At 43.0% G+C, this 26958-nt stretch overlaps 1 protein-coding gene and 1 long non-coding RNA gene across 7 annotated transcripts in view; one reads left to right on the forward strand and one right to left on the reverse strand.

The window, feature by feature from the left end:
* On the reverse strand, positions 1-26490 carry LOC109144675. 5 transcript variants are annotated; one of them, XR_005603853.1, is made up of 3 exons: positions 22435-23083; positions 5788-15807; positions 1-2767 (listed from the first exon to the last, which is right to left on the reverse strand). It is a non-coding gene; the product is annotated as an uncharacterized LOC109144675 (long non-coding RNA). The 5 variants fall into 5 exon arrangements; XR_002045566.2 differs by lacking the exon at positions 1-2767 and adding an exon at positions 26400-26490 and having other exon boundaries at positions 5787-15807; positions 22435-22510; XR_005603852.1 differs by lacking the exon at positions 1-2767 and adding an exon at positions 26400-26490 and having other exon boundaries at positions 5787-15807; positions 22435-23001.
* The window catches only part of LOC104689759 (neuronal acetylcholine receptor subunit alpha-7-like), a 59404-nt gene that overhangs the window by 2162 nt on the left and 30284 nt on the right, over positions 1-26958 (forward strand). The window contains exon 2 of one of the 2 annotated variants that reach the window (XM_010400058.3): positions 14553-14692. In XM_010400058.3, the coding sequence (XP_010398360.1) occupies positions 14553-14692 (140 nt within the window). Of the gene's footprint in view, positions 1-14552; positions 14693-26958 lie in introns of those variants that run through there. The other variant, XM_019286232.1, reaches the window with a different exon arrangement.

A 26958-nucleotide genomic window follows, 5' to 3' on the forward strand; every position in this document is an offset into this window, starting at 1 on the left:
TCAGTAGCAGAGTTTTTTAGTCAAGATGATCTTAGCATGTTATCAGTAGCAGAGTTTTTTAACAGTAGCTCCAGATGAACTTCCCCTGGATACCTTATTCACCGACATGGAAGTCACAGCAAATTCAGATCATAACTAACGTCACTCTTGCATAGTGCTGAGTTGTTTCAACATTGTTTATAACAGTTTATCAAGTACTGAAAACTCCTGTAGGGCTGCTTAACAGGAAAGTTGTGACAAAAACTAGGTAAAAACCAAACAAAACAACACATGAAGAGCTCAGGTTTTTTTCCAGTACTTTCCTCAACTGTCTGCTTCAACCTGACTCTACTTGGAATAATTCTAGGAGCCCCAGTAGTCATGTCATTTAAGCTAGGTCATTGCAGCCCTCCTTCTTGAACAACTGGTGATGCACTTTTTGGACATGGGCATTAGGAAAATCAGGAAACTGGTTTTAAACCTTCCTAGATCCCAGGTGAAATCTCTCAGGGTCAGACATCCCTTCCAGGTTGGGGACAATCCTTGAAGGAGTACCCAGAATGTAGAAGGACCCAGTGAGTTTCAGCAGCTACCTAACAACCTTGGGTGGAGGGACTTGAAAACCCTGGTTCAGGGAGTGATTGGAAAGGAGGGATCAGACCCATTTCTTCTCCCTTTTTTTGAGTGTGGTGCAGTCTGAGAGATAAAGTGCAGACAGCCCTGCAAGGACGTTCTGAGAAACATGTTGCAGTGACCACAAAGGCACGTAGCCTCTCTGAGGAGTTACTTTCAGGTCAGGGCACAGGCATCTACAGGGTTTGAACAGCTAGGGAAGTTAAACACACACCTGGCTAGTCTCCAGTCAAACCATGTATTCCAATTTCTGTGCCTTTATATCCTTTTTTATTTCTCAAGTGAGACCATTACAGTGCCCGCATGCCACACAGAGCAGAGTCAGACCTCTCTGTTCCTTTGCTCTGTACAGACTGCCATCAGGGTCATATCTGGCCATATGGCTTTGAAAAGCCCAACAAAGCCAAAGGCAAACTGAGGACAGCGACCTTCTTCTTCAGTCTGGTGGGAATATAAGTGCTCAGCTGTATGAGATAAATCCTGTGGCAGGGGATGCTGCAAGTGAGCTAACCAGCTCAAAGATGTAAATGATGAAGTAATTCAGCCTGACTTGGTGTACTCAGCTGGTCTAAAGCAGCTTTTATTTGGCTCACTCATAATACAGAGTTGGATAGCTGTGCTACACCCATTTCGTGCTTTCTCACACCTTTGCTTATTTCCATGAGCTCTAGTGATCATGTCAGAACACAACTGATGACCTCTAGGAGCAAATCATCACAAATTTCTTGGTTCACTTCCATGCAAGCAGGTGCTGTTTCTGCAACAGCAGAAGCATTGGCAAGACAGCCTTGGAAGGCCAGGTTCTGCTGCCAAGCTATAATTTCTCTAATGTGATCTAATTAGACTGAGGTGACATGAGTTTAGAGATCTGTGTAGTAGGAAAAACAAAGAATGTTACTTAAATACCTGTATAGGGAGTCTAAACTTCAGGCCTTGGCTGTGTAGGGCTGATGGAACTGCAGTGACGTGTGTTAATCAAACTCATTTACTCCAAAGAGACACAGTTGAACAGATAAAAGGATTCCTGTGCCATAATAGAGTACAGTGTAATGTCATTTGTTGGTGAAGTAGCTCTACTTTTACATCTCATAACTGTTATCACAGTAGAACCAGGTGTGAAAGATAATTTAGAATCTTTCATACCCTTAATTGGAGATCTGAAGGTTGTATTCACCTCAGCTCTCCACATTCTCTATGTTGATGCACTGAATGATACAATTTCAAAGATAACAATACAGCTGAAACATACTTAAAATAGAAAAGGTATGAGCTAGGCCTTAGCTTGTACTGGTAGGTCTTTTCTTCCATATTGATGGCATAAAAAGATGCCACACGTGCAACTTGCAGAGATGGGAAATTGCTGTCAGATCCCTGCCATTCTTTTAATATCTAATAGCGCAGACACCAGGGCTGATCCCTCTGAATGCTGAGAGCATGCTAAGGCATCATGTATGCATGGAGCCAGAGGGAGTCAATGCACTTGTCCATGGCACACGCACATATGCTCTGATCAAGAGTACTAGTGCCACTGATATGTGTCAATACATTTAAGACAGGCAGGCAGAGTCCTAGGCAACTCCCTATTTCCTCTGAATTACTGTCTGCTACAGTAACTTGCTGTACATGCTTGCTTCTTGAGGTTGACTTTTCAGTTCAATGAACCAGACCTTGTGTTCAGTCACTAATCTTCTATGTGCATTCACTGGCACAGCTCTAAGGCTGATCTGTATTATCATAGGCACAGCTGCGACAGTGGAGCTGGCCCAAGCTCCAGGAAAGTTGGAGGTATTTCTCTGCACATTTGCTGATAGTGATCTGAGCTAAATCTTGTGGTAGCTCTTCTCAAATATCACTGGAAAAAGTGGGAAGATCCAGAAAATGCACCTGGGTCGTGACATCACCTGTGCCTATTGTTATATGCACCTATTGGTATAGCACTCGGCATGTAGGAAGTGATCCAGAAGCAGATACAGTGCATGAGAAAGTAGCACCCATCTGGTCTTTGGGATGATACCAGATGGCACATTGGGAGCCTTCAGCCTTGCTCCAGCTCAGAGGGTTTTCTGATGGTCTCAGAGCAGAAGTTCCCATTCCAGGCAGAGGATTCATTTCCTAAAGACAGCTTCAGAACTCTTTTTCTCTCTGGTTTATTTTCCTAAGGGATATGGAAAAGAACATGAGTTAGTGATGGTGGTAGCATATACAATTTCATTTGTATATGACAGGCAAGGAGGGAGATACAGTCTCTTCAGCTCTAGGGTGTGATTAAAGTAGATCAAAACCCTTTGTATCAGTCCTGACATGGTTGGTTGAAGATGTGTACTATGTAGAGATCCTACATAATCTAATTAAGGAAGAGATCAGATCTGACTGAGACAGGTAGGGCTAGCACTGGCAATCAGTATCACCCTGGGGAATGAGAAAGGTAGACAGGAGTTTATTGCTGTTTTAGAACACACTCCTGAGAAAATACGGCTTGAAGAAAGAATTTTGCTTATCAAATACTTCCTGCATTGAGCAAAACAGCTGATGAGAAGGCTAAGACCAGAATCAGGTGAAGTGTTTGGAAGTAAAAATCTCCCCTGCCAGGGCTTGCAATTAAATCAGTAAATTTCAATGGAAGGAGAACCTGTGGTCATACCTGAGTACTTAGGCATGAAAACAGTGAGGTGCAGGTGTCTCTGTCTTGCCTTGCTATCAATTGGCTTTGCTCAATTAGGAAATCTGTGCTTAATGGAGTGCTGAAACAGATGTCTGAAAACCTTATCACCATTCAGAAATTGATATTTTCAGCACCATTTCCAGAATGTTGAAGAGAAAGCCATAGTCCTCATTTCTATTCTTACTGCAACATAGATTTGGACAGAAAAATTACTTAGAAGAAAGGCAGGCTTGAGGAGGTCTCATTTCTCACTGAGAGCTCAAAGAGGCTGAAGTCAGTTTGCAGATTGGACTAAGACAGTACACTGTGTTCCCTGAAGCTCAGCTGTGGTTACATGGAAAAGCATCACTGGTCACTTAGATCTTCACCATGCCAAGGGAGAAAATTAAGTTGTAAATTGGAAAAGATGTGTCTGTGGCAGCTGACGTGAGAGAGGGTCTGTCTATACAGATTCATATAGTGGTAGAATAATTTGGCTGGAAGGGACTTCCAGAGGTTGCCCAGGCCAACCCTTCTTCTCTATTGGGTTGCTGTCTGAAGAGTCAAGCTGCAGACATCTCCAAGGACAGTGGTGTCCCCTGTGCAGAGTACCCTTGAGGAAAAAAGGGCTTCCTTAGTACTGTGGGAGTGCTCCATCATGCAACTTTATCTAACCAGTGCTGTCCTTGTGCACCTCCCAGAAGAGCCTGCCTTCTTCATGATGGAACCCTTCCTCATGGAACCTGAAGGCAGCCAAAAGAACTCCCCCTTGTTTTCTCATCTCCAAGCGGATCAAAGGCATAATATCTCTTTATCTCTAATCTGTCTGCTGTGTTACAGCAGCCTGTTATCTCAGTGGCCTCCACTCCACTCACTCCAAGGGATCAGTGCTGTCGTATGAAAGGCTTCATGACACAGAGCTAACTGCATGTCCTGCAGTGGGCCTCACTGAGCACAGGCTGGCTTTAGAGAATGATGCTGCTTAATGTTCTCATTGCCTCTGAGTCAGTACATTTGGGAAAAACCAAACACAGGAAGTCATATAATGATGCAGATAATACATTACATAATTCTTAGCCATCTTGTGCGGGGTTTTTTTTAAGAGCCTGCAGAAATGATAGAGCAGTCATGGCAATTGATGAAGTGCTTTCCCTTTAATATTGTGTCATTTTAGAAAGGTAGTCAGCAAACTGAAATCCAGCTTGAGAAACTGTAACAATGGGAAGAAGAGATCAAGACTTAAATCAGAAGTTGCTAGGTAGTTTGCAGTTCGCACTGTTTCAGCTGGCAAATAGGCAGAAACACTGAATTGAACCTGTTCATGTTCAGGCTTCACATACAATACATGAAAGGCAACTGGGCAGCTCCAGGAGCTCCAAGTGAAAGATTTACCTTTCTAGAATAACCAAACAACTGTCCTGATGCATACTGTCTGCAGTAGCATTTTGTTCAAGGTCTAAGCCTTCTAATGTAATTTCCGAAGATATTAGGGTCACCAATTATCATTTAAATTTATTGGATTGGTATCTCAGCTCAAGCAGTTCAGCACTCCTGGCACCATCAGATCTACTTAGGTGTTGCCTGATGATGTCAAAGAGGGGGCAGTAGGGTAGGGAAAGGGTAAATCTAAGGGAAACAGGTCTGTGGGTAAGGAGAAGAGACATCTTTCTCCAAAGGAGGCCTCTGTCAAATGGGCAAATGATTTCACCTTTGGGTCAAAATGCTCTAGCAGACTCAGGAAGTCTTTGTTGGGGAATACAAGAGGGCAGCCCAGGCAGCACAGGATCACTTTCTGGATTTCAGGCTCATTCTGGTCTCACTCAGAGACCAAGCATCCCCCATCTGCAGGCATTGCTACTGTATTACAGGATGACAATCATGCTCCCCCTGGACACACAGGGCACCAGTTTTGTTTTAATTTTGTTTTGTCTGCACTGACATAATTCAGGAGCATTAGACTGAAGTTACCAAAGCTTAAAATCAACAGGGTAAAGACAGGACAAAATCAGGCTCCCCAGATCATCATTGTCTAGAAGCACTGAATCAGGGGGATGGGAAGCAGGAGAATTAGTTTGTCAGAAACAATGCATCTAGCTTGGTCAGCATACCAGGGCAGGAAGAAAAGATAAGAGACCTCTGATAAAACCAGGGGGAGTCTCAAACAGATATCCTGCGAACTAGCTCAAACCAGTCTCAAAGGCCAGGGGCACAAAAGAGCATGTGCAGGGGAGAAAGGTGAAAAGTTCAGGATGAGGAAGACTTCCTGACTTCATCAAAAAGACCCTCGGAAGACCCCTACCAAAACCGCCAAACAACACTGCGCAAGCGCAACGCGGATGTAAATGACTTTTGGGTTCATTATAATACGAAGCGAGGCTGGGTGGGGCTAGGTGATGAATATGTATAGGCGTGCTGCGAAACTTAATGAATATGGAACTTGTAACCCGATAAATACCGAGCTGAATGCAGCTGTCGGCACGCATGATTTTGGAGGAGCGATCCCCCGTGCGTCCCAGCGCTGGAATAAAACATACCTACTTTACTACTTCTTTAGTAGTGGAGTCCTTTCCGCTCTTCAGTACCTCAGTTTCACTGTGGTTCATTTCTGCTCTTAGTCAGGATGAGTGACTGAGCCAATGCAGGTTTGGCTGGCAGGGTGCAGCAGGGAGAGACCAATACTTCATATACCCACTGATCCCAACAAAACCGGGACCTGAGCCATGTATCCAAGGAAAAGACAGTATCATCTAGCGTTCTGAAAACAGATCAAGGCTAACCAACACTCAGCTGTCACTGTAATCTTGTTACCTTTAAAGTCTGGGGAAAAAAAAATTCAAACAAAAAATGAGATGTAGCTTTTAAGCCACTTCATATACATATAAACAAATCTGGACTGAGTCCACCAAAGCATAGCACATACAGTTTCAAGTGTCCTAGGTCAGACCTCCACAAACCTTGTTTGATTGGTCTCAAGTCCAATTTGCTCAGAGCCAGTCATTTACCTCATCAAGACAGTATTAGAAGCAGCTTTTCTCTTCAATGTGAAATAAATTCAGACTCCTTGGTGAGAATTTTCACACCCCTTCATCCCTTTCTCTTTGAAGACATCGACCATTGAAGCCTCAGACTTCCTTCCCACCTCATCTATAGGTATGTTATGAAAGTTTTCCTTTCCAAGTGAGAAACTGTTTCAGATTTAGGAAAATGGATCTCCATATTTCCCAGTTCACGTACTAAGCACTGAACAAATTAGCAACTATTCAAGGTGCAGTCAAAATTTTCATCAGACTAACCCCCATCCTTTTCAGAGGGCTCTTACACTATGTTTCTCATTATCCAGCACTTGAGTTCTGATATTGTAAAGACAGACTTGGAACTTTCTTTGCATTCCCAGATCCATGTTCACTTTGGACATTTGTGCCTTGACTGTGCCTTGCAGCCAGTGGAGCCCACACTTTGTTCATGGGCAACAGCTGCGGCTTGAGTGATGCAGGAAAAAGGCAGGAGAAGCCATCTCTAGCCTTGCCTATTGCATCCTGAATTCCTTTGCTGCTTAGATTTGCTATTCAAGTACAGGTGGCCAGCTGGCAAGGCAGAAGTTCAGTTTGGGAAACCAGCCGTCTCTGGGATCATAACCAGCTGATGAGCACTGCAGAAGAAAAAAGGGAAAGAAGCACTGCAACATCTCTGAGCACATCGGGCAGTTCATTTTCACAGTATTATTGTCTGTATCATTTCCACTCCAGCCTGTCCTCTGCATTGCCCAGATAAATTAAACCCTATTACCACTGCTTCATCAGCAACACACTGAGGCAATGGTTTAGAGGCAATATCCCTCCCTCACCTTTGAACCACAAAAAAAGAGAACATGCTTGTGACTAAGGAATAGCTCTTGGAATCTTTGCTCTCTTTGCATCTTGGGACAAAATTATTTATTTTTCTCTTCCTGGGAAGTTAGTATGTCTCAGTACATAAAGTGGAGAAACTAACCAGAAGAAGCCGATTGCTGCTCAGGGGTGGGCTGGGCACAGGTCAGTGGGTGGCAAGCAATTGTATTGTGCATCATTTCTCTTCTTTGGGTTTTATTTCTGTCTCTCTTTTTGTTGTCTCCCTTTTCTTCATCATCATCATCATCATCATCATCCTCATTATTATTATGTTTCATTAATGTTATTATTGTAATTTTTTTGTAATTCTTCTCTCCATCCCATTGCAGGGGGGGAGATTGTGAGCAAATGACAGCGTGGTACTCAATTGCAGTGTGAGGTTAAACCACAACATCACTGCAGGCTCTATCACTGCTATTATCTGCACTGGGTTTAGGAAAAAAAACTCCTCCTGCCTATTGTTTTCTCAGCCTAATCAGACTTGCCTATCTGTTTCCACAGAAATTATTATTACACATGTTGGTTCACTTACGACTTTCCCAGATCTGTGCTCTCCACATGTGCTTGGCATGGTGTAGAGTGGGCTTTTGATGGGGAGGTGCAGACTGACTTGACCCTTTTCAGAGCCATCTGTGAATGCTGTGCGTATTGCCACGGCTGCCTCATTGATGGCACTTGGAGTGTGAATTTCATAGTGCTTTCCCCAAGAAGGGCTTTTCCTGGGTTAACTGGTTTGAAACATGTAGAGATGAAGGCATGTGACAAGATGTTCTGCAAGCCAGTGGCAGCAGGGAGTGCAAAGCCCATTCCAGTATGCTGATGACCATATCACTGGTATCTTGCTTTTATGTTATAGTTTTGTTTCTTTCCTTTGCCTTCCTACTACTTCCTTTGCCTTACTACTCCTCTCCACAAATCCCAGGATGGCTGGCAAGAGTCACCTCTAGACAGCCACAGTGCTCTGTAATGTGCAGCAAGGGGAGTCCCTCTCTTCATCACTCCTCGAATTCCTCCTCCTGTGCTCCCTCTGCGTCTACTATTGTAGTAATAACACTTGCACTGCATAGAGCTAATGTAAACTAGCATTACACTGAAAGTACATTTTTGCCTTTACTGGCAAGAGTTAGTTATGTTTCTGACCTGGAGTAATGAGGCAGTTTAGATAACTATGACATGTTTGAGAAGTATCCCACTGTTAATACGTTAAAGTGTGTCTCTCTACCTTAAACTCATAACTCAGCCTTTAAAACACCTGCACCAAGCCAGTAAGACCAAAAATATAAGCCCATCCTCTCATTACATAGTTCTAACATGTTGTCATGTACCTAGAGTCTTTAAAAAGAAACCTTTCCTAGGATACCTTTTTAATACCCATCACTGCTGGGAACTCTTTATCTGCTATGAAAGAACAGAAATGACCAGTTTCAGGAATATTAGGTCCTCCTTGCCTAGGAAATCGTGTCATTTCTCACATTCCTCTGGGTATCTGATGAATTTTGTGTTTAAGATGCAGAAACAATCGTCATAGCGAGAGACAAAGATTAGAGTCAAAGATTACCCAGAAGGGAAGTAGATTAAAAAGAGGTTTTAAATGAGGGAAATATTAAAATACACAACACATAAATACACACACACACACAGACACACACAGGGTGGAGATAGCTGATGTGATTCCATTGTTTCTTATGTGAATCCTCTTCCCTGAAGGCATGATGGCATGCATTTTAAAGGGCATTGAAAGGAATAATGCATTTGCAGCCACAGATAAAAGTAACAATGCTGCACATAAGAACAAAAGTAGATGGGACACATCTGTGTCTCTGGGGATTAAGTGACATATGGCAGTGACATGCTTTACATTCTTAAAAATCTGCAAAATATTCAAAATAAGTTGTTTTTGTAGCTTCCAAATCATTAGAATATGCCTCATTTTCTAAGTGCTCTTGCCATTGCAGTTCTTTATGCGAATGAAATTGTCTGTGAAACAACTTGCTTTTTTCCTTATACATCTCATGTTACTTCCCTCATAATTCATTATTGGATATTGTGTCTGTGTGTGTGTATGTCTTCCTGTGATCATTCTATTTGGATTTTGAAAGCAATAGCTAAAAATCCCTACAGAAGTACAGTGATAAACTAAAAAGAAAATAAATAATAGAAGAGGAGCAGTGGCAGAGGAGTCTGAAGGTTTTAGGCAAACAGTTTAAAGTTCTAGGATTTAGCTCTGATAACAGTAGTTTTTAATGGATTTTTCCTCTGTAAATATTCCAGTTATAACAAAGTTAAATACAATCATTACACAACTAAACTTAACAATACCTCACAGTATAATGGCACTATTGTGTTTGGGTTTTTTTAAATGCCAGAACTTCACTCATTTTCTTTTATGAAACAGTAAAACAAACAAATAAACCTAAACAAAAGGTACATGTCAAAGTAACAGTACAGGGAGAAAAAAGTGATATAGATATGGTGAAATACCTGCAGAAGGTACAAGGGGAGTAAATAAATGTCACAACCACAGTATCTGCAGTTTGAGACCTTTTATGAAGTATTCAAAAATACCTCATAAAAATACTTTCCAATATATTGGAAAAATATATAAAAGCAACAATGTGATGGACCAGAAGTATGCTGTTGATTGTACCTTATCATATACTTTAAAAAGATTATATATGAAGATGATTCTAGGAACTGTCTTCAAAAACAAGAATAAAACTGAGACATTTTCTAATTCAGAGGGAAGTTAGAGTGCATATATGTTAGTATAAAGTGATATGGAAAGAATATGGTATTTTGTCTGGAAACCACTTCAGGTACCAATAATCTTGTATGAATAAAATTCTAACTTGTGTATCCAGGCTCAGGTCTCTGTATAAAGAAATGAGCAATGGCTAGAAAACAGCTAGCAGCTGCCCCCCTCAAAAAGTTGAGAGATCATGAAAACAAAACCAGGGAGCACCATGAAACAGAAGTGGAATGGTTGATAATGCAGGTACCATTGCTGAAAAACTAGTGGAAATTCATGGTCTGCTACCTATCATCTTGTTAATGTTTCATTATTCTTTACTGTGCACAGCAAGCCAGAATGTGTCTCACACCAGGATTCTCAGTTAAGAAGCTGACCACTTTGTGAACAGACCCGGGGAACTGGAAGGGCTGGACTCTTGCCTTATAGCATGGGGACCTTGGCGTGCAAAGCAGAGCAGGAAAATCAACCAGCCAAGACCAGACATGGCAGCACAGCTCCTAGAAAGGAGAGGGCATCTGTCCTTCCTGGGGATGCCATATGGATAATCTGGCCAGACCTAGCTGCAGGTTCCCTTGCTGTGCAATTCTCAGCAATTACATCCTGGAAAGAAAGATGAAACGCAACTGTAGCATGTATTCTCAAAAGATTGGTAGCACTTTATAGGTCATGTCATTCAATCAATGGGACTCTTGCAGCCGTCTTTGCACATGCAGAAGCACGGAGGGAATTCAGAGAGGTGTTTAAAAGTTTAATGTAGCCCATGACTACTAAAGTAACTGCTTTCCACAGAGCTCTTCATAAAACCATCAGGGGATTGGTTGCGTTGTGCCTCCCAATTGTCTGCAAACTCCAGGAGCAGTTTAGGGAACATTTTCAGATTATCCAAGAATAAATCCTGAGGAACAATCCAGTGCTTGGTCTAGTAATTCCATGTCTCCTTTCCACTGATAAGCCCCGGCACTGGATCCAGCACTCCAGGTGTGTATCACCAGTGCTGAGCAGAGAGGAAGGATCACCTCTCTTGACCTACTTGTGTGGCTCTTCCTGTTGCAGCTCAGGATGCTGGTGACCTTTGCTACAAGGGTGCATTGCTGGCGTATAGTCAACTTGGTACCTGTAAGGTTCCTTGGGGCTTTCCTGCTAACCTGCTCACCAGCCAGCAAGCCCCCAGCCTGGTACCTGGGATTACTCCTCCGGTGCAGAACAACTTCAGACTTTATTTCAGTGAACTTCATGAGGTTCCTGTCAGGCATTTTTCCAGTTTTTTAAGGTCCATCTGAGTGGCAGAAAACCATGTGCTGTATCATCCATTCCTCCCAGTTTTGTACCATCTGAAAACTTGCTAAGGGTGCTCTCTGTCACATCATTCATAACCATGTTAAATAGCATTGTCCCCAGTATCCATCTCTGAAGTACCACTGGCAGGCCTTCCACTGAACTTTTTGCTGCTGGCTACAACCCTCTGAGCCTGACAGTTCAGCCACTTTTCTGTCCACTTCACTGTTCACTTATCTTGCCTGTAAGGCATAGACAAATGTCTGTGAGAATTTCTCAGAGATGGTGTCAAAAGTCTTGCTAAACTTGAGGTACACACCATACACTGCTCTTCCCTCAAATTTTAATGAGTTTGTATGTTTTCCTACTGCTTCAAAGATATTTCAGAAATAAGGTAGACACTATCAGAGGCAGTGGGTCATAAAAACTCTCAGATCCTTTACCTACAAAATATCATGCCCTTTGCCAGTTACTTTTACTTACCAGTAACATACATAGGCAAGTAAATCTGGCACTGGTTTTTGGAGACTGACTTGGCAGTTTTAAATATTGACATGCGTCATCTAACCTAGTTGAAAAGATGAGGTAGTCCCACTGCTTTTGGTTAAACTTCTGTGACTGAGGAGTAGTCAGTGATAAAGCCTATTCTACCACGTACTCCTGAGAGATTCAGGCTTCCCCATTGCCAGCAAGCACTCCATTTAGCACACAGAGTTGTAGTGTCACAGTGCATTAGCACAAACATTGTAGGGGAAAAAAGCAGAAATCTTTCTGGAGTATGAAACATTAAGTATTTGAAAATTACAATTTAAAGAAGAAGTCTGTGAACATACAAGTCAGACTAGACATCCACCTCAGTTCCCTTCTCCAAAGCAGCTGTAGCAGAGCAATGGCAGTGTGATTAGGCTAGCCAGCTCTTTGTGGTACCAACAGCTGCTATGGCTATTTGCCAGGACACCCCAAGGCTCCATCGCTTCTGAATCCATGTCATTTTGTAAGCAAAACCATGCAGGACACAAATATGTGGTCGCCAATGCCAGCTCGGCAGACTAAGAATAGATCAGCTGCAACTATGTTAACAATTTTGAATACAAGAGATTGCAAAGTATTAGCATCACATTACGGAGGGGAGAGTGGAAGAAAGGATGGAAAACTAGGTGCAGTTCTGGGCTACTTCACCTCACAAAATTTAACAGGGAAAGGGGCTTGGCTTCAGCATGGATGAAGCACACAGTGCAAAGACAGCTTTCCAAAGAGTTATGCTCAGATTTCTGCAAGTCAGACCTCCCTTGGGGGCCTGCTTCAGTGCACCATGCAGCCGCCCAGTTGGGTCCAGAGACCAGTGAAGGACACTTTTCCCTTGTAAAAGCTGAGGCAGCCAGTTTAAAAGAAAGGTTAAAGACAAGTATTACATAAGTCCTCAAGATGAGAGCAATAGTTCAGGAAGTCATTTCTTCCCTAAAGCACAGGAACATGGGTGGGTAGGTGAGTGAAAGGACAGCAAATACGCTCCAAACACAGAGCCTCTTACCACAGTAAAATGTGTGGTGATTTTCACGGGTTTCCTTTCCACACAAGACTTTTATAATGAGTCTGGGCCTGCTGAGGCACTGGAAAGGCCATAACAGAGGACAAATCACTGCTTAAATAAGCAGGGAAGCTTACTTAAGATGGTGAAAGAGAGATCCTGTGGTCAGAGCTTTTTGCCATTGGTGAAAACATAGCATCCAATACTGAGGTGTCAGCAAGGGGTATTGAAGGAATGCTTACAGCATCTGCTCCTCTGGGTGCCTATGATCATGTAGAGTATTACACAAGCAGAGAGAGGCCCCATGAAATTGATGTGTTGGTGTAATTTACCAAGTGAATCAAAATACTCTTATTTCTTGTTTACCAGGCACTGCCATGCTAGAAAGTCACAAAGCTCCCTTGAGTATCAGCAAAAATGAAGAGAACACAAGTTAAACAGACCTGTGAAGGGTTTATAAACTTAATTTATTATTAGTTTTAAAAGGCTTGTCTGCTTTGTTGTAGGGCAACTTTTCTCAGTCTTGAAGGGTTTGCTAAGCACAGTAAGAGACTGGGAAGGCCGAATGGGTTGTTATATTTTGTTTGCACTGTCAAGAAAATATTCATCACAACTTCTGTGAGAGAAGTTTTGGTCTCAATGTGCAGAGCTCTAATCAAGTGGTAAAAAACCATCACACACAGAGACTGGGAGCTGCAGTGGATGAAAAATGCTTCAGTCCAAAGTAATAATGATTTAGAGTGCAGATTCTCTGCCAGGAATTGAATTTACACAGTTCAGAGAATACACACTCATGCTGACAGGACTGGTTTGACCTCAGGGAACCTGCAGTCCATGACCCTTACTCTCTTAGGTGCAGCTCTTAAGTAGAACTCAGTCTGCCACTAGTCACAGCACCAAGATCTACACAGTTTTGGGGGAACCAGGGTTCTGAGCAGTGTATCCCAGCAAACTGCTTGCTTTGCTGAGGGAAGTTAACCAAACCTTCACCATTTACAGTTGTCATGGCAAGGAAGCCTGGTCATGCAGGTTAGATGGATGCTCTCTACACCCACCCCAAAGTTGGGAACTAGGGCATCTTGGAAATTAGGCATAGACTGAAATTCTGCTTATCTTTAACATGCTCAGTTGTTTGCATGACGGCTTCATGTGGAGTCTGTTCCCAGTGGAAACTGAGTTAAGCATGTATTACCAGAAATTCAATATCACTGTAACAGCTGTCAGATACTCTAGCCTTCATACCACCACCTCAGTAGGTGTTAACAAAGTGTGCTGCCATCAGAATGAAAAAAGTCAAGGGAAGTAACCCAAAGCCTGGAAAGACTGCTACACAAAACTGAAGAGGATATGAAGAAGGGTTGTTAGTATTTCTTGAGCATAAAAAAAAGCTTGATACATCAGCTGTAAGACATAAGGATACCTGTTACCAATACTCAGTAAAAACACAGTTTGTCTATGTAATACCAGTGCTGGCTCACAGTAGCCAGTCTCTAGGAAATAAGAACAAGCAAATGAAAGAACTGTGACTGCTTTCCAGGAAGCTGGTGGTTTTGCAGCCACAACTCTACTGACCATCAGCAAGAGGAACTCCAAGAAATGGGAACATTCAGTCAGAGCCCCAAATTTTGTTCAGTAGTTTGTGAATGTTAGTAATGAATAAGAGTGTTAGTTGGTTGTGGGGTTTTTTTAATAATGCAGAAAAGCTGTGTCTGTCACATTAATGTGCAGAATTTGGGTGATATTTTTGGGAACTGCTTTCTAATTACAAACCTAATAAGAGGGGTTTTTCAACAAAACAGACAAGCAATGGTCACAGTGTGACCAGCTCGAATGACAGACACCTTTCTTTTGCTCTAGTCTCTCAGCAGGGTGAAAGCCAGAGACGCTTGTACAGAGAGCTGCTGAGGAACTACAATCGTCTGGAACGACCTGTAGTGAATGACTCCCAACCACTCATAGTCGAGCTCCAGCTTTCCTTGCTGCAGATAATTGACGTGGTAAGTTACTTGCTCTTCTCTGTGGCACCCATTCAGCATAACAAATCTGATCTCTCATCTAGGAGACATACTTTTGCTCTTTATCAGGCTGTCAGAAATGAAGGCTGGCTGTCTTTTGCTAAGCATCCTCCCTAAATGCTGGAGTACGTGCTTTGACACTTTAGAGGAGTGAATATCCTCCTAAAAGCACAGCCATTTCTGACACAATTTGAGCTGCAAGGAGATTAATTATGTATATTTTGTCCATTTGTTTTAAACAGAAAAAGGAATTCAATCAATTAGAAGCTATGTGTTACTACAAATTATTAATGATACTTTCTTCTCAGAGCTGTGTGGGATGCAATAACTCAAGACCATGTGCAGCATTCAAAGCTACTATCACTGCACTTACACTTTTTCATTAGATATTATAATGGCATTAGCCTCTTCTCCCATCATATTTTTACCATGCACTGCAGCGGAATGAGTCTGCCCTGAAATGAGCTTAGAAATACGTAAAAGCAAAACCTGGAGGCACAGCCCTCTAATTGTCTTGACTACAACATGCTTTTACAGAATTGGAGATTTGACCCATGGAAAATTTTAACATAATAATCCAAATCCTTTTTTTCATCATGAAGAGGATTCTGTATGATAAACTGTGATATATATAGACAGGATTTCTTTCATCTATATGAGAAAAATGAGCCAGGAGAACAATTTTGACCATCTTCACCCTGTCAGCAGAGCAAACAGGCTCTTGTAAACTAGTGCTCTTATCTTCATCCTGCCTTTTCCATAAACAGTGTTTGGGGCTGGTTTCTGATCCCCTGTCACTGTTATGGGGGGAATGAGGAATAGAGAGAGAGATGTGGAAAAATTTGTGCAGTTGCAAAGTAAATTAACAGAAGCCTCAAATATTTAAACTTTTTAAAGCTCTCACAGTCTTTCTGAAAATGTGTGGTACACCAGGTGCTCTCCCTGGAGAGGTAAGCAGGACCCTGAAGGTGTAGCCCCCCAGCATCCCAACATGCAAATGGCAGGTCCAGTCAGCTGTGGTATTCCTGGAGGCAGGCAGCAGCCACCCAGATAGGGTAAGCATCTTCCTGTTTTGAAATGTTACCAACTGCATCGAACTGGAAGAGAGAAGAAATCAGTACTGTGAACCAGTCCTCTACATGAATGGAAGAGCAAAGATTTCCTGCAGCTAATTTCAAGTAAATTTCAGCAAGCAGTTCTAGGTTTAGCAGAGGTGTCTCAGCTCCAAAGATCTTCCTTCAGCCCTTCTTTTTCTGTGGCATTTTCTTTCAACCTAATTTGAAGGTTGCAGGTACTAAAGGGGACTCTTCAGCCATAGGGCTGTGACTGTACATTTTCAAAGCCCGGAGTTACATAAAACAATTTTTCACCTGTGTTTCACATTCACATATGAAACCCAACCTGTAAGGAAATTGGCATTTTTTAAAAAGCACTTTATCTACATTATGTCAATGTCCCTTACAAGAAGTTTAGTTCCACTGTTCCTTTTTTTTTGTCCACAATAGGAAGTAGGTATGCTAAATGTTCATACCTATCAGAAATGAAGGTTTTCTTCCCTACATCTCTGCACCCAATACAGATGCTAGATGTTAATCAGTTTTAATCAGAATTAATGACCTGTCCTAGGCTTGTGGTCTTGCAAACTGCACTCAAGGTGTTTTAAAAAACATCCAGAGTCACCTGATATGTTGTGAAAACGTGCCTGTCTCCTCAATGGAGGACAGAAAATCACTTGGCAGGCAAGTCTCTATAGTAAAAAGGTCATTGTAGCATCAACAAGTAAACCAACCAGCCTGACAATGCACAAAACACTGATCCCCTGGGTCTTTAAATCAGGAATCAGTGCAGAAATATGCCAGCAACAAGCACTGTACTTGTGAGCCCCTCATCCTCCATTGCTGGCTGGACAGACAGCAGCATTTGTCTACCCCAGCTGCTGAAGTAAATGTCTGTTTCAAAGGAGGCTCGTTACAGCCACAGTGATGTAAAGAAAAGCAGTCAAGCTAAAAGGAGATAACCTTTATCAGCTGAGACATTGTGAGGCGAACCAAGTGGCCATCTCTGTTCACTCAGATGGGAGTCTGGGGGTGAGTTGACTCTGCCTCCTCAGCTGCCCTGCCTGGCAGAAGACAGAGCAGCTGGTGCACAGCTTTCACTTGGGGAAGACATTAGACAGTATCACAGTCTTGGCAATAGTGTATGCATTAACAAAGTGAAAAGTTGCTCTTTCTGAGGACTTGTGTGTCCAGCGTGGTCTGTTACCGTAAAAGTGCAGGGTGCTAGGCAGGGTCCCAGCATGAGGGCACCTCTTACACCATGCTCCCTGGGGAGGAAACAATGCTCATGCTCAGTGAAGTGTCATGTGCCAAGCCATACTACAGCATTGCTGGACTCAATGAGATGCTTCGCAAGCAGTCACTGCAATGGGCATGAGACAGCGGACCGTGTTCTGGTTTCCTCGCAGGAGAAAACAATGTGAAGAAGATGAAAACAAATCTCCTTGTTGCATGGGAATGAGAAGGGGTTTGCCACTGATCCTCAAAAAAACTTGTGCCTTACCCATGCCAAAACCTGGTATCACATCTAAAGCACTTCTATCTGGGACAGGTTCCATGACATACCTCCATACGTCTATTTTATACACATACTGTATTAAAATGTAATTAATCTTAAATTCATCTTCTGCTGACAGCCTGCTGAGAACAGCATTGGTGCCAATCTAGTTGCACTCTGCTACATAGAGAGAAAAGACTGCTCTGAGATCACTGTGGTTTTCCAAGCAGTACTACAAGTAACTACTTAAAATTTCATCTCCTCTTCTTACAACCATTCAAAGAAAATGTCAAAGCATGACTGCTTTGGATTAGGTTTTCTGCTTCTACTTGCATGTATTTGCCTACACAGGGTATGTATGGTTTTTAGCATTCAAAGACAGCCATCATACTCAAAGCTGAGAAGAACATGTTCTCTGCTTGTCACAGCTGTGGTAGACAAATGCAAATGAAGGACTTCAGGGTTCGGACTTTACCCCAAAATTATATTAATTCATAACTACAGCCATGACAGGCCCATTACATTCAGGAAACAAATGAGCAGAAAGAGACAGTTACAGCCCCTGTTTAACAGCAGGGTTCAGTTCAGTTTGGCTTGTCCTCTGTGTGTAAGGACAACTTCATGCTGAGCTGTCTCATGTGTATGCCATTTTTGAGGGTCACTTTTGCTTGGAGCCTGACCCCCAGGCACTCCCTGTGCATCAGAAGGGCACTGGCTGGTGATCTCTCCCACAGAGCACTGTCAGGCACTGCCAAGCCCTGCCAACCCAAGCAAGGGTAGACATCCAAGAGTACCTGGAACAAAAATTCTCATTTTGACTAAGAGTGCAGTCAGTTGGTGAGGCTAGTGTAATTAAGAAATGGGGCATGACATTTTCGGCAGCACAGGAAATGCAAGCATTCTCCATTGGCACCATGTAAAAGGAACCTGCTAGGTGGAAACTATTTGTCATCATGAGTGATGGTTTTCATTGCTCCTGTTGGCATTTGCAGGAGACCTTATCTGAAGGGGTGTATACGTGGTTCCATTGTTAAGTTATTAACAAAAAATACAGCTGTTGAGGTCCCTGCATATGGTGGAGTCCTGTAGTACTTTTCTCATTCATGTTCAGCCTTCCAGCTGCCAATGTCAGAGGTCATAATGACAAAAATGGGACTGAAGTGACGAGTGGGAAACCACGCCTAACAATCCATGAATCATTTTGCACTTCCAGAAGCCAAAAAATACATCATTTTCCTGTATTTTGGGCTGCAAACCCAAAACAAATGCTGTATCTGGAAAAATTTATTACAGACTGTTTTGATTCAATTGCACAGTGTGTAAAATGACTGTACATCCTAGGGACTGCAGGATTATCCCAAACCTAATCACATGCTTGCAAACAATCTCACTTTAAAACTGCAGATGTTGTTGCTACATTGTTGCTCCACATTTTTGGAAACCAGCAAGACAAGGTAATGTAATAGTTTAGTAGGACAACAAAAACAAAGACTCTGGGTTTTTTTCCTGAAAACTGGATCTGTGCCTTGCTGTTCACAGAAAACAAGGGAAAAGATCCTCACATACTTTCACCGAGCACTCAGGTGCAGTTGCTATAAGCAGCATACTAGCTTAGCAGCACAGATATTTTTGCCTTATGTACCCAGAACTTACCAAAATGTTGGATTCAAACTTAAGCTTCCACTGGTTTCCCCTAAATCAGAGACTACAGCCCTGAAAGGAGTTGGGGTTTTTTGTTATTTTGGGTTGGTTTGTGAGGTTTTTTAGGAGTGCTTGGTAAGAGAACAACTTCTAAATGCAGGCATCTGTTGACATTGAAGCTGCCTTCACCTGCCTGCTCATTTCTCAGGTGATCTACTGATCAAATAATAGGACTGTTGAACTCAGTCCTCAGGAGCTCAGACCTCTTTGCTGGGGAGCTCTCTATCTGAGTGAGAGTTGCCAAAGCTAGAGGCTGCCTGTCAGTATACTGTGCCAGAAGTTAAAGTTGAGAAGGCAGGACGCAAGGCTATGCCTGGCCCTGGGGTGCATCCTGTCCTCCTACTGTTGGCTTTTTCATAAAATCTTTGTCAGATCTGAATGCCTTTAGCAGTTGATATCCTTGGTTTTAAATTATTTTGTTTCATAAGCTTTCTAGGGCTGCTTCTGCAGATGTATTGAAAGGCCAGAAAGTTCAAGGTTTATTTTCTAGCTCTAATTCACCTCTTCCTTCTTAAACTGACCTTATAGCTTCTAGGTCATCCGCTCCCACCTTTCATTCCAGCACCATCAAACATACAAAAATCAATGCTGGATGTTATGTAGTAAACCCAGAACAACAGACAAGTAATTCAAAGAAACAAATAAAAATATGCTGTGCATATAAGCACCTATTCATTTGTTATTCCCAATATAGTATCAGTATTTAATGGATTAAACCATAATCCCTGTAGTACATCCCGTACAAATCTTTTACAGATAGATATCTTTAACAATGTAAGCTTGACCATTCAACTGACTCTTTCAGGCCTTCTAGATTAAAGTATCTTTTTTTTTTTCCCTTTCCTAATAATGCCTTTGCATTTATTTGTGGGCTTCCTGCATAGCTTTTGTGAGCGATGTTTAACTCTGTTTCTCCTTGAAAGACCTCCTCTACCAAACCATGTATATTTCCGCAAAGTTTTTTTCACTCTCATCTTGCAAGAGCAGTGAGACTGATGCAAAATGGTGCAACTGAGAAGAAAAACAGACTGGACACCGATTATAAAAGCTGAAAATCAGTAATTAGTGATCATGAATAGTAGTCATTAAAATTCCAGACAGAAAAATTGCAGAAAGGGTTCTAGACCAACAGATTCATTAGAGTTAAATCCCAAAATCTCTCTCCTGGTCACAGAACTCACTTAGTGTGACCAATTTTCAACTCTGTGAAGAAAAAATAAAATTCCTCTCCATTAGCATGGGAGGATCTTGAAAATTGGGAAATTCAGGGCTAATTGAGACATGAATTATTATTTTGGCTGTCTCCTATGTGCAAGACATTGTCAAAATGCCAGTCTCACTAAACCAATTAAACATGCAACATGTGAATTTGCTAGGACAATGAAGTTAAGCACCATGGGTAGCATGGCTTCCTGACTAATACTACTTGCACACACTTGCATGAAACATTATGATGGAGCTTTTGTTACCTAAACCTTATTGGCATCTTTTTATTTTATTTGACTTCTGCCCCACTCAGTGCAGAGTGGGAGCAGTTCACTAGTGAGCAGCAATTCCATGGTTTGTTTTCTTTCAGCGTGGTTCCCCAAGATGTACTTAGTGGCAATGGCTCCAGCAAAAGAAAGACTGATTTCCTTCTGAGCTTTTTAGTTGTGGTCATCCAGCTTGGGCATTTCACGATAATTAAACAATTTTCTGTCTGTCTGGTGAAAAGACTGTACTCTGTTGTTTGTACATGTGGGAATTTAGATCTTGAGCTCATGTATGTTCCTTAATTTTGGGTAACTAATCTGAGGCATCAAGGATTTGCAATAAAGCAGTTAAGCCAAAACTGTTGGGGTGGCCTTGAACCTCATATTTCTTAGTTTCTCTGAGTCCTGAGAGACAGTGAGTTCAGCTTCTCAGTAAAAACCTTTCCTCCCATTTTCTATCCCTGATCACAGACTTTAAGAGATCACTTGAGTTTTGAAACAGGCCTCCATTCCCTTACTTTTTGCTGTCACAGCAGCATGCAAATATAGAAACAAAAAGCAAAGGCAGCTTAGCAGATAGACTGAGTGTGAGTCTCTGATAAGTATTCAGGGCTGGTTTTCTCAACCATCCCTCTGCTGTTTTCCTTGTGATTTCAAATGCTGGAAAGGACAGTTAATAATTAATATCCTGGAATAACGATTTGTGTCTAGTCCTGTTTGTTGAAGCACCTGCCAACTGTGTGCAAAATACATGGAGGCCTATTTCAGGAGGAGGTATCCACCCTGGAGAATATAAAAACCATCTACATGCTATGTGTGGATCATTTTGGATTTTAATGGAGGACTGACTGCTTTTGTATGGTGACATAACACCCTTTCCCCCAGGAACTAAGCATGTATGTCAGTTTATTCAAGCAGTCAGAGAGCAGCACTGTGCTGGAAGGCCATGTGAGGCCCTCTGACCCAGCATCTGGCGTTTTCATGAGAAGTATCTTTGAAACAGTGGGACAAAGCTGGTGCCCAGGATCCCAGGATCCCAGAGAACTGTGGGGACAGGGAGTCCTGCAATTTGCAGGTCTTTGTGGAGGAACTTAAACAGTCTCAAGACCAGTGTTGGTGTCTACATTGTGTCACAGTTCACAGGAGTCCTGATCTTCAGGGACTAGTGCAAACATACAACCTAGAAAAATAAAATTAGTTTCCTAAGTCAAGTACCCACAGCCCCAGGCAGTAGTTGAAAGTCTTGTCGCATGGGCAGGGCAAGAACAAGACTGCCTTTTTTCACCACAGGGAAAATTGGAAAATACTGGGGGAAAAGGCAAGTAAGACATGAATCAAGTAGGAGACTCTCAGTCACCAGTCATGCCAGTGAGTGGGAGGGCTGCCTACTCTGAAGCCCTGACTGGCAACAGAAACTGGCATTTCTTCCCTTATTTCTTTCTGATCTCACCTTTAGGGAATGCATGGGTTCAGTACTTGCTGCAGTGGCTTTTATATCCAGGCCTTTGCATTTAACGTCCATATCTGGTTGGTCTCTGACATACAGGGAGCCAAGGCTTTCACAAGGAATACCTCTTGAGGACTTTGATACCCATGCATTATACAGCCTAAGGAATATGATTGGCACCCTTGTGTTTGCAGGCTTCTCTGGAACAGTCCCTGTTTCAATGCTGTGTGCTCCTCCCAGTACAAGGTTCTCTTGAACTCTCCACTCTCACCAGAAGTGATTGCTCCTGTCTCAGGGGCTTGCAAGGGGAGGAATGTATTCTGACAGTGGCCAAAACCTCCAATATGCAAAGTTCCTGTCTCAAAAGCAAGTGAGTAGACACTGCTGAAAGCAGCAGATACAGATGCAAGGGTACTCCCCCAGACTGCTCTTCCGGGGAGAGAAGAATGCAGGTGGTTACAGACAGGGGACACTGCCTTTGTAGTAGCTGCTACACAGTGGAAAGACCAAAGGCAGACTGCACTGCTTGCTCACAGTGAAAGAATACATACCTCTGCGACACAGGGGGGCCCAAGAAAGGCATGACCTCCAGAAGCCAGTGGCATCAGATGGGAGTGTGATTCAACCCTAGATGAAAAACACTTATGAGACATCACATCCAACCATTCGTAGGAGAAAACCCTGAGCAACAAAGGTGTTGCTGATGGGCAACAAAATACTCAGTAGGTGTTTGTTCTTATGTTATTCCTTTGTATTTTTGTTTTTCTCCACAGTCTTTCACCTTGACTCTGGGCCTTCCTGTCTGATTTCCATCTTCCTCCTGAGGGTGCTTTGTTAAAGGAATTGAGATGAAGTACTTAAACTTTAGGTATTCCTATGTAGTTGATGTTACCATGGCAAGGTTTATTCCAGCTTATTAACGAGACCCCTGAAATACAAAGGCTGTCCAGCGATACTTACCTGAATGTTGCCAAGGCAACCTGGGCACTCCTCAAAATTACTGGTTCTGTGAGCCTTCAACCATTCAACGCATTTGAGCTGAGTTTTAGATAATCAGCTGAAGATTGTGTGCAGATTGGTGGTTCAGCAATGGAAAGGAGTGCCTGTGCAGTCACAAACTGAGAATACAAGTGTCATACATGAAATCCCTAATTAGCTTGATCTTTGCATGTTAAGTGCTTTAATTAGTTAATTTTGAGTTAAACAATTTTTTTAATTGAATGTTAAAGTTAACCCATCAGCCCAGGTACAGAAATCAAGTTCTTAGTGTTTTCACTTGTTCAAAGCAGTTTATTTGTACCAGTCCCAGTTAAAATCCCCCAGTTAAAAGTTTCCCAGTTAAAAATCCCTTTTCAAACTTTAAACCACTTGTACACTGTAAGAGTTGTTTCTCCCATGTTCATTGTCTACTTTTACAAATGTTTTAAGATGTATTAGATGTATTTTAATATATTTTTTAAGGGTTTCTACTTTGCACCTTAGACCCAGGACCAACTCCAAAACCCCAGTTTCTAACAGCCAACAGCTATTTTTAGCCCCATCGCCAACCTGAATCTTAATGAGGGCATGTTACCACCCTTACTTCAGCTGATACTACCCCCTGACAACGACGAGCTATAGGTAGACAGAGATGTTCTGTCAAAAGGGAAGCACCAATCACTTTGGACCAAAGGGGTGTGCTGTGGGCAGGCTGTGGGCAGGCTGTGGGTGGACTGGGGCGGAGCAAAGGCACTATAAAATAACGGAGCAAGCTTCAGCGCAGTGTAGACCACTGCAGATTAGAGGTAGTGCGCACTGGTGCTGGGTGTTAAAGCCTTACTCCTATTAAGGAGCCTTTAATAATTTTTCCTTGACTTTTGCATTAGCTGAAAGTCAGCCCAGCACTGCAAGTTCTTCCACCAGAGGTCCAGTGCTGTCTAAGCCTGAAGATCTCTAATCCCTGCGCTCCTGGGGCATACCTCCTGAGCCACTAGGATCCCAAATTTTTATGTTTTGCTAATTTTTGTAATTTTTCAATTTTTCTGTTTTTAATAAATTATTTTAATTTTTACTAGGAGTTGTCTCATTCTTCACAACAAGCATTTGAAAGCTTGGTCAATTCCAGTGGATATTTTGAATAAGATCTCACTCAAAGATCAGTGTCTCTGCTAACAAACTTTCCAAGTTTCCATGTCAATGTCTTTGTGTCACTTGACTGTTTCTCTCCTCGTCTTCAGATCTTCAAGTACGAAAACAGTGGGGAAAAAAAAAGTAAAAATTAACCAAAGTAGTCCCAAAGTAGTCACACATTGCTTCCGAGAGTTACTTGTTCAATTTGGGACTTTTCTGATCATTGTTTTGAAATAATTCAGTGGCTGATTCAACTCCACTTCTGTGGCTCTGCGAGAGGGCAAGAATTAATGACTCCTGCTGGTCACCTGGTAATAAATACCTTGCTACGAAGATGACATGTAATCATATGATGTCACTACTGAACCAGGAAGGACTTCGGGATTTTTTGTCCACGTGATATGGCCTGGGTAATTACGTGGCTAAGGGCAGTTATATTTCACTTAGATGTTGACCTGGCAAGGGAGAATCTATTGACAGGCAGTGGTGCACAATGCAGGCAGATGTACATACATAAGCTTTGAATTTATGGCAGGGAGAAGAAAACCAAACTAAAACATTCACATGTCGCAGCATGTGCACCAGAACAAACCAAACTGTCACTTTCTGTGGGTCAAAGGTGGCTGTAGGAATAAGCAGATATCCAGGGCAGAGGATTAACTGGAGTCAGGCTGGAGATAGAAAGGGGAGAAAATGACCCAGATAAATACAGGAAGAATTTAGAGAGCAAGTGTTGCACTCACTAGTGATGACAGCTTTTCCAGCGTTTTTAAATACAGGAGCAAAATTATTTGTCGGAGCTGAACATTTGCAAACCAGGAGGACAGCCAAGGGAGTGATGGAAAAACACCTCTGGGAGCTGATCATTTTCAGCCTCACCAGAATCTTTGCAGGGCTGCTTTCAGTGCTTTGCTGCACAGAAAGATGGGAGCTGAGAGCCAGCCCAATGCAGGGGGAAGGTCATTGCCAAGGCTGACAGTGCCAAGGCAGGAATCTTGAACAGAAAAAGCAGTGTGATAGGTTATTCAAGTTTTCTCCTGGGAGGAAAGTCATCCTCTCACCTAACCTTTAAACACTTCTGCATAAACCAATGACACAGAGCGAGGGAAATGCCGTCAGCACTTCCCGAGCTCAATAATTAGCTTTTACTTAGGCAAGCTAAGTGATCAGTGTTCTCCTGAGATAGAGTAAAGCACACACATGCTCCAGGTTATTTGTTTGTGAGTGTCTATGTAACAGAAAAATACATTCCTTTCTGTGCCAAGATATTTTAGAGGTGCCTACAGTACACAGGTCCTGATAAAGATGGCAGGATTTGCAATTCTTCTGCAGCTCTGGAAAGGCAAGGCAACCAGTCCACTGCAAAGGCCAAAGTATTTCCTTACAGAATGCAAAGTTACATGGCTCAGTAAACCACCCCGAAGAGGGAAAGCTCCATAGATGCCTCGGCTCTGAAATGCCTCTTGCTCTAATAGGGGGTGGATTCAAACTCAAGATTCCCATGGCCCTTATGTCCTCGACAGCCCCAGCAGGCACTTTTTCCTTGGTTCCTCAGGGTCCTTCTCTAGAAAGGACTTAGCAAGAGAGCTACACCTGGACAAATGCCTGCCCAGTGTAAAGTCAGTGTCCTGACTTTTGAAACTGGCCCAGCGCCAGGCACCCACGCTCACTCACCCTCCCCCGCCATAGCTGGGCAGAGAGAGAAAAATAAGTTAATGAAGGGTTCATGAGTTAAGGAGAGTGAGAAAACGCTTCAAGGGCAAAACAGGCTCAAGTTAAAGTTGCAAAGTGAATTTATTACTAACAGACTCAGAGGAGGATAATGAGAAGTAAAATAAGCCCTTAAAACATCTTTTTCCCCCCAGCCCCTCCCTCCTTCCCACCAACAGTGCAGGGAGACAGAGCATGGGGATTTGGTCAGTTCATCACCCGAGGTTTTCTTCCACTTCTCAGGGGAGAGGAGTTGTTCCCCTGTGAGACCGTGGGGTCCCTCCCACGGGAGACAGTTCTCCGTGAACTTCTCCAGTGTGGGTCCACTCTCAGAAGCAGCAGTCCTGCCACACCTGCTGGGATGTGAATTCCCCCCCACGGGCAAACAGTCCTCCCAACACTGCTGCGCCGTGGGTCTCTCTTCCACGGGGTGCAGTCCTCCAAGGACAGGCTGCTCCAGCCTGGAAGCAGGGCCCTCTCTCTCCACTGGGTCTCCCACTGGATCACAGCCCCCTCCAGGCATCCCCCCGCTCCGGCACGGGCACCTCCCCCAGGGGCTGCGGGTGGATCTCTGCATCCCCCGTGCATCCCCATGGGCTGCAGGGGCACAGCTGCTTCACCATGGCCATCACCACGGCCTGCAGAGGCATCTCACCTCCGGGCCCTGGAGCACCTCCACCCCCTCCTTTTCACTGACCTTGGTGTTGCTATGTTTTCCCTCACGTGTTCTCACCTCCTTCTCTTCTCTGACTAGAAGAAAAACTGTGTGTACTCTGTTTTGATTTTCTTCTTAAATATGTAATCACAGAGGCGTTACCAGCCTCTCTAATTGGCCCAGCCTTGGCCAGCAGCATGTCCATCTTCAGAGCCATCAGAGATTGGCTCTGGTGGACATGGTGGAAGCTTCCAGCAGCTTCTCACAGAAGCCATCTCTGTGATGGTCATGTAAAACCAACACAGTCATATTTGCTGCTTCTGCAAACCAGGCACTTCCGGCAAACTCAGATCCTTGTTTGAAAAATATTTTGTTCTGTTGTGCAATAAGAAGGACCCATCAGGCTGCATCTGTTGACCAGCACTGCATATGGAAGTATTTTCTGTGTTTTGCCAAAATGTCAAATGCCATTTAAGAGCTCAGAAGCCTGAAGGCAAGGATGGGAATAGTCTCTGAACAGCCAGGAAAACATCCTGAAGTGATATTTTATTTCACCCAAGCTAAGAGAGACATAAGCAGCCCGAAGCCCAAGTTAGACCTT

Source organism: Corvus cornix, chromosome Z (assembly GCF_000738735.6).
Source record: "Corvus cornix cornix isolate S_Up_H32 chromosome Z, ASM73873v5, whole genome shotgun sequence".
NCBI classification, from domain to species: domain Eukaryota; kingdom Metazoa; phylum Chordata; class Aves; order Passeriformes; family Corvidae; genus Corvus; species Corvus cornix.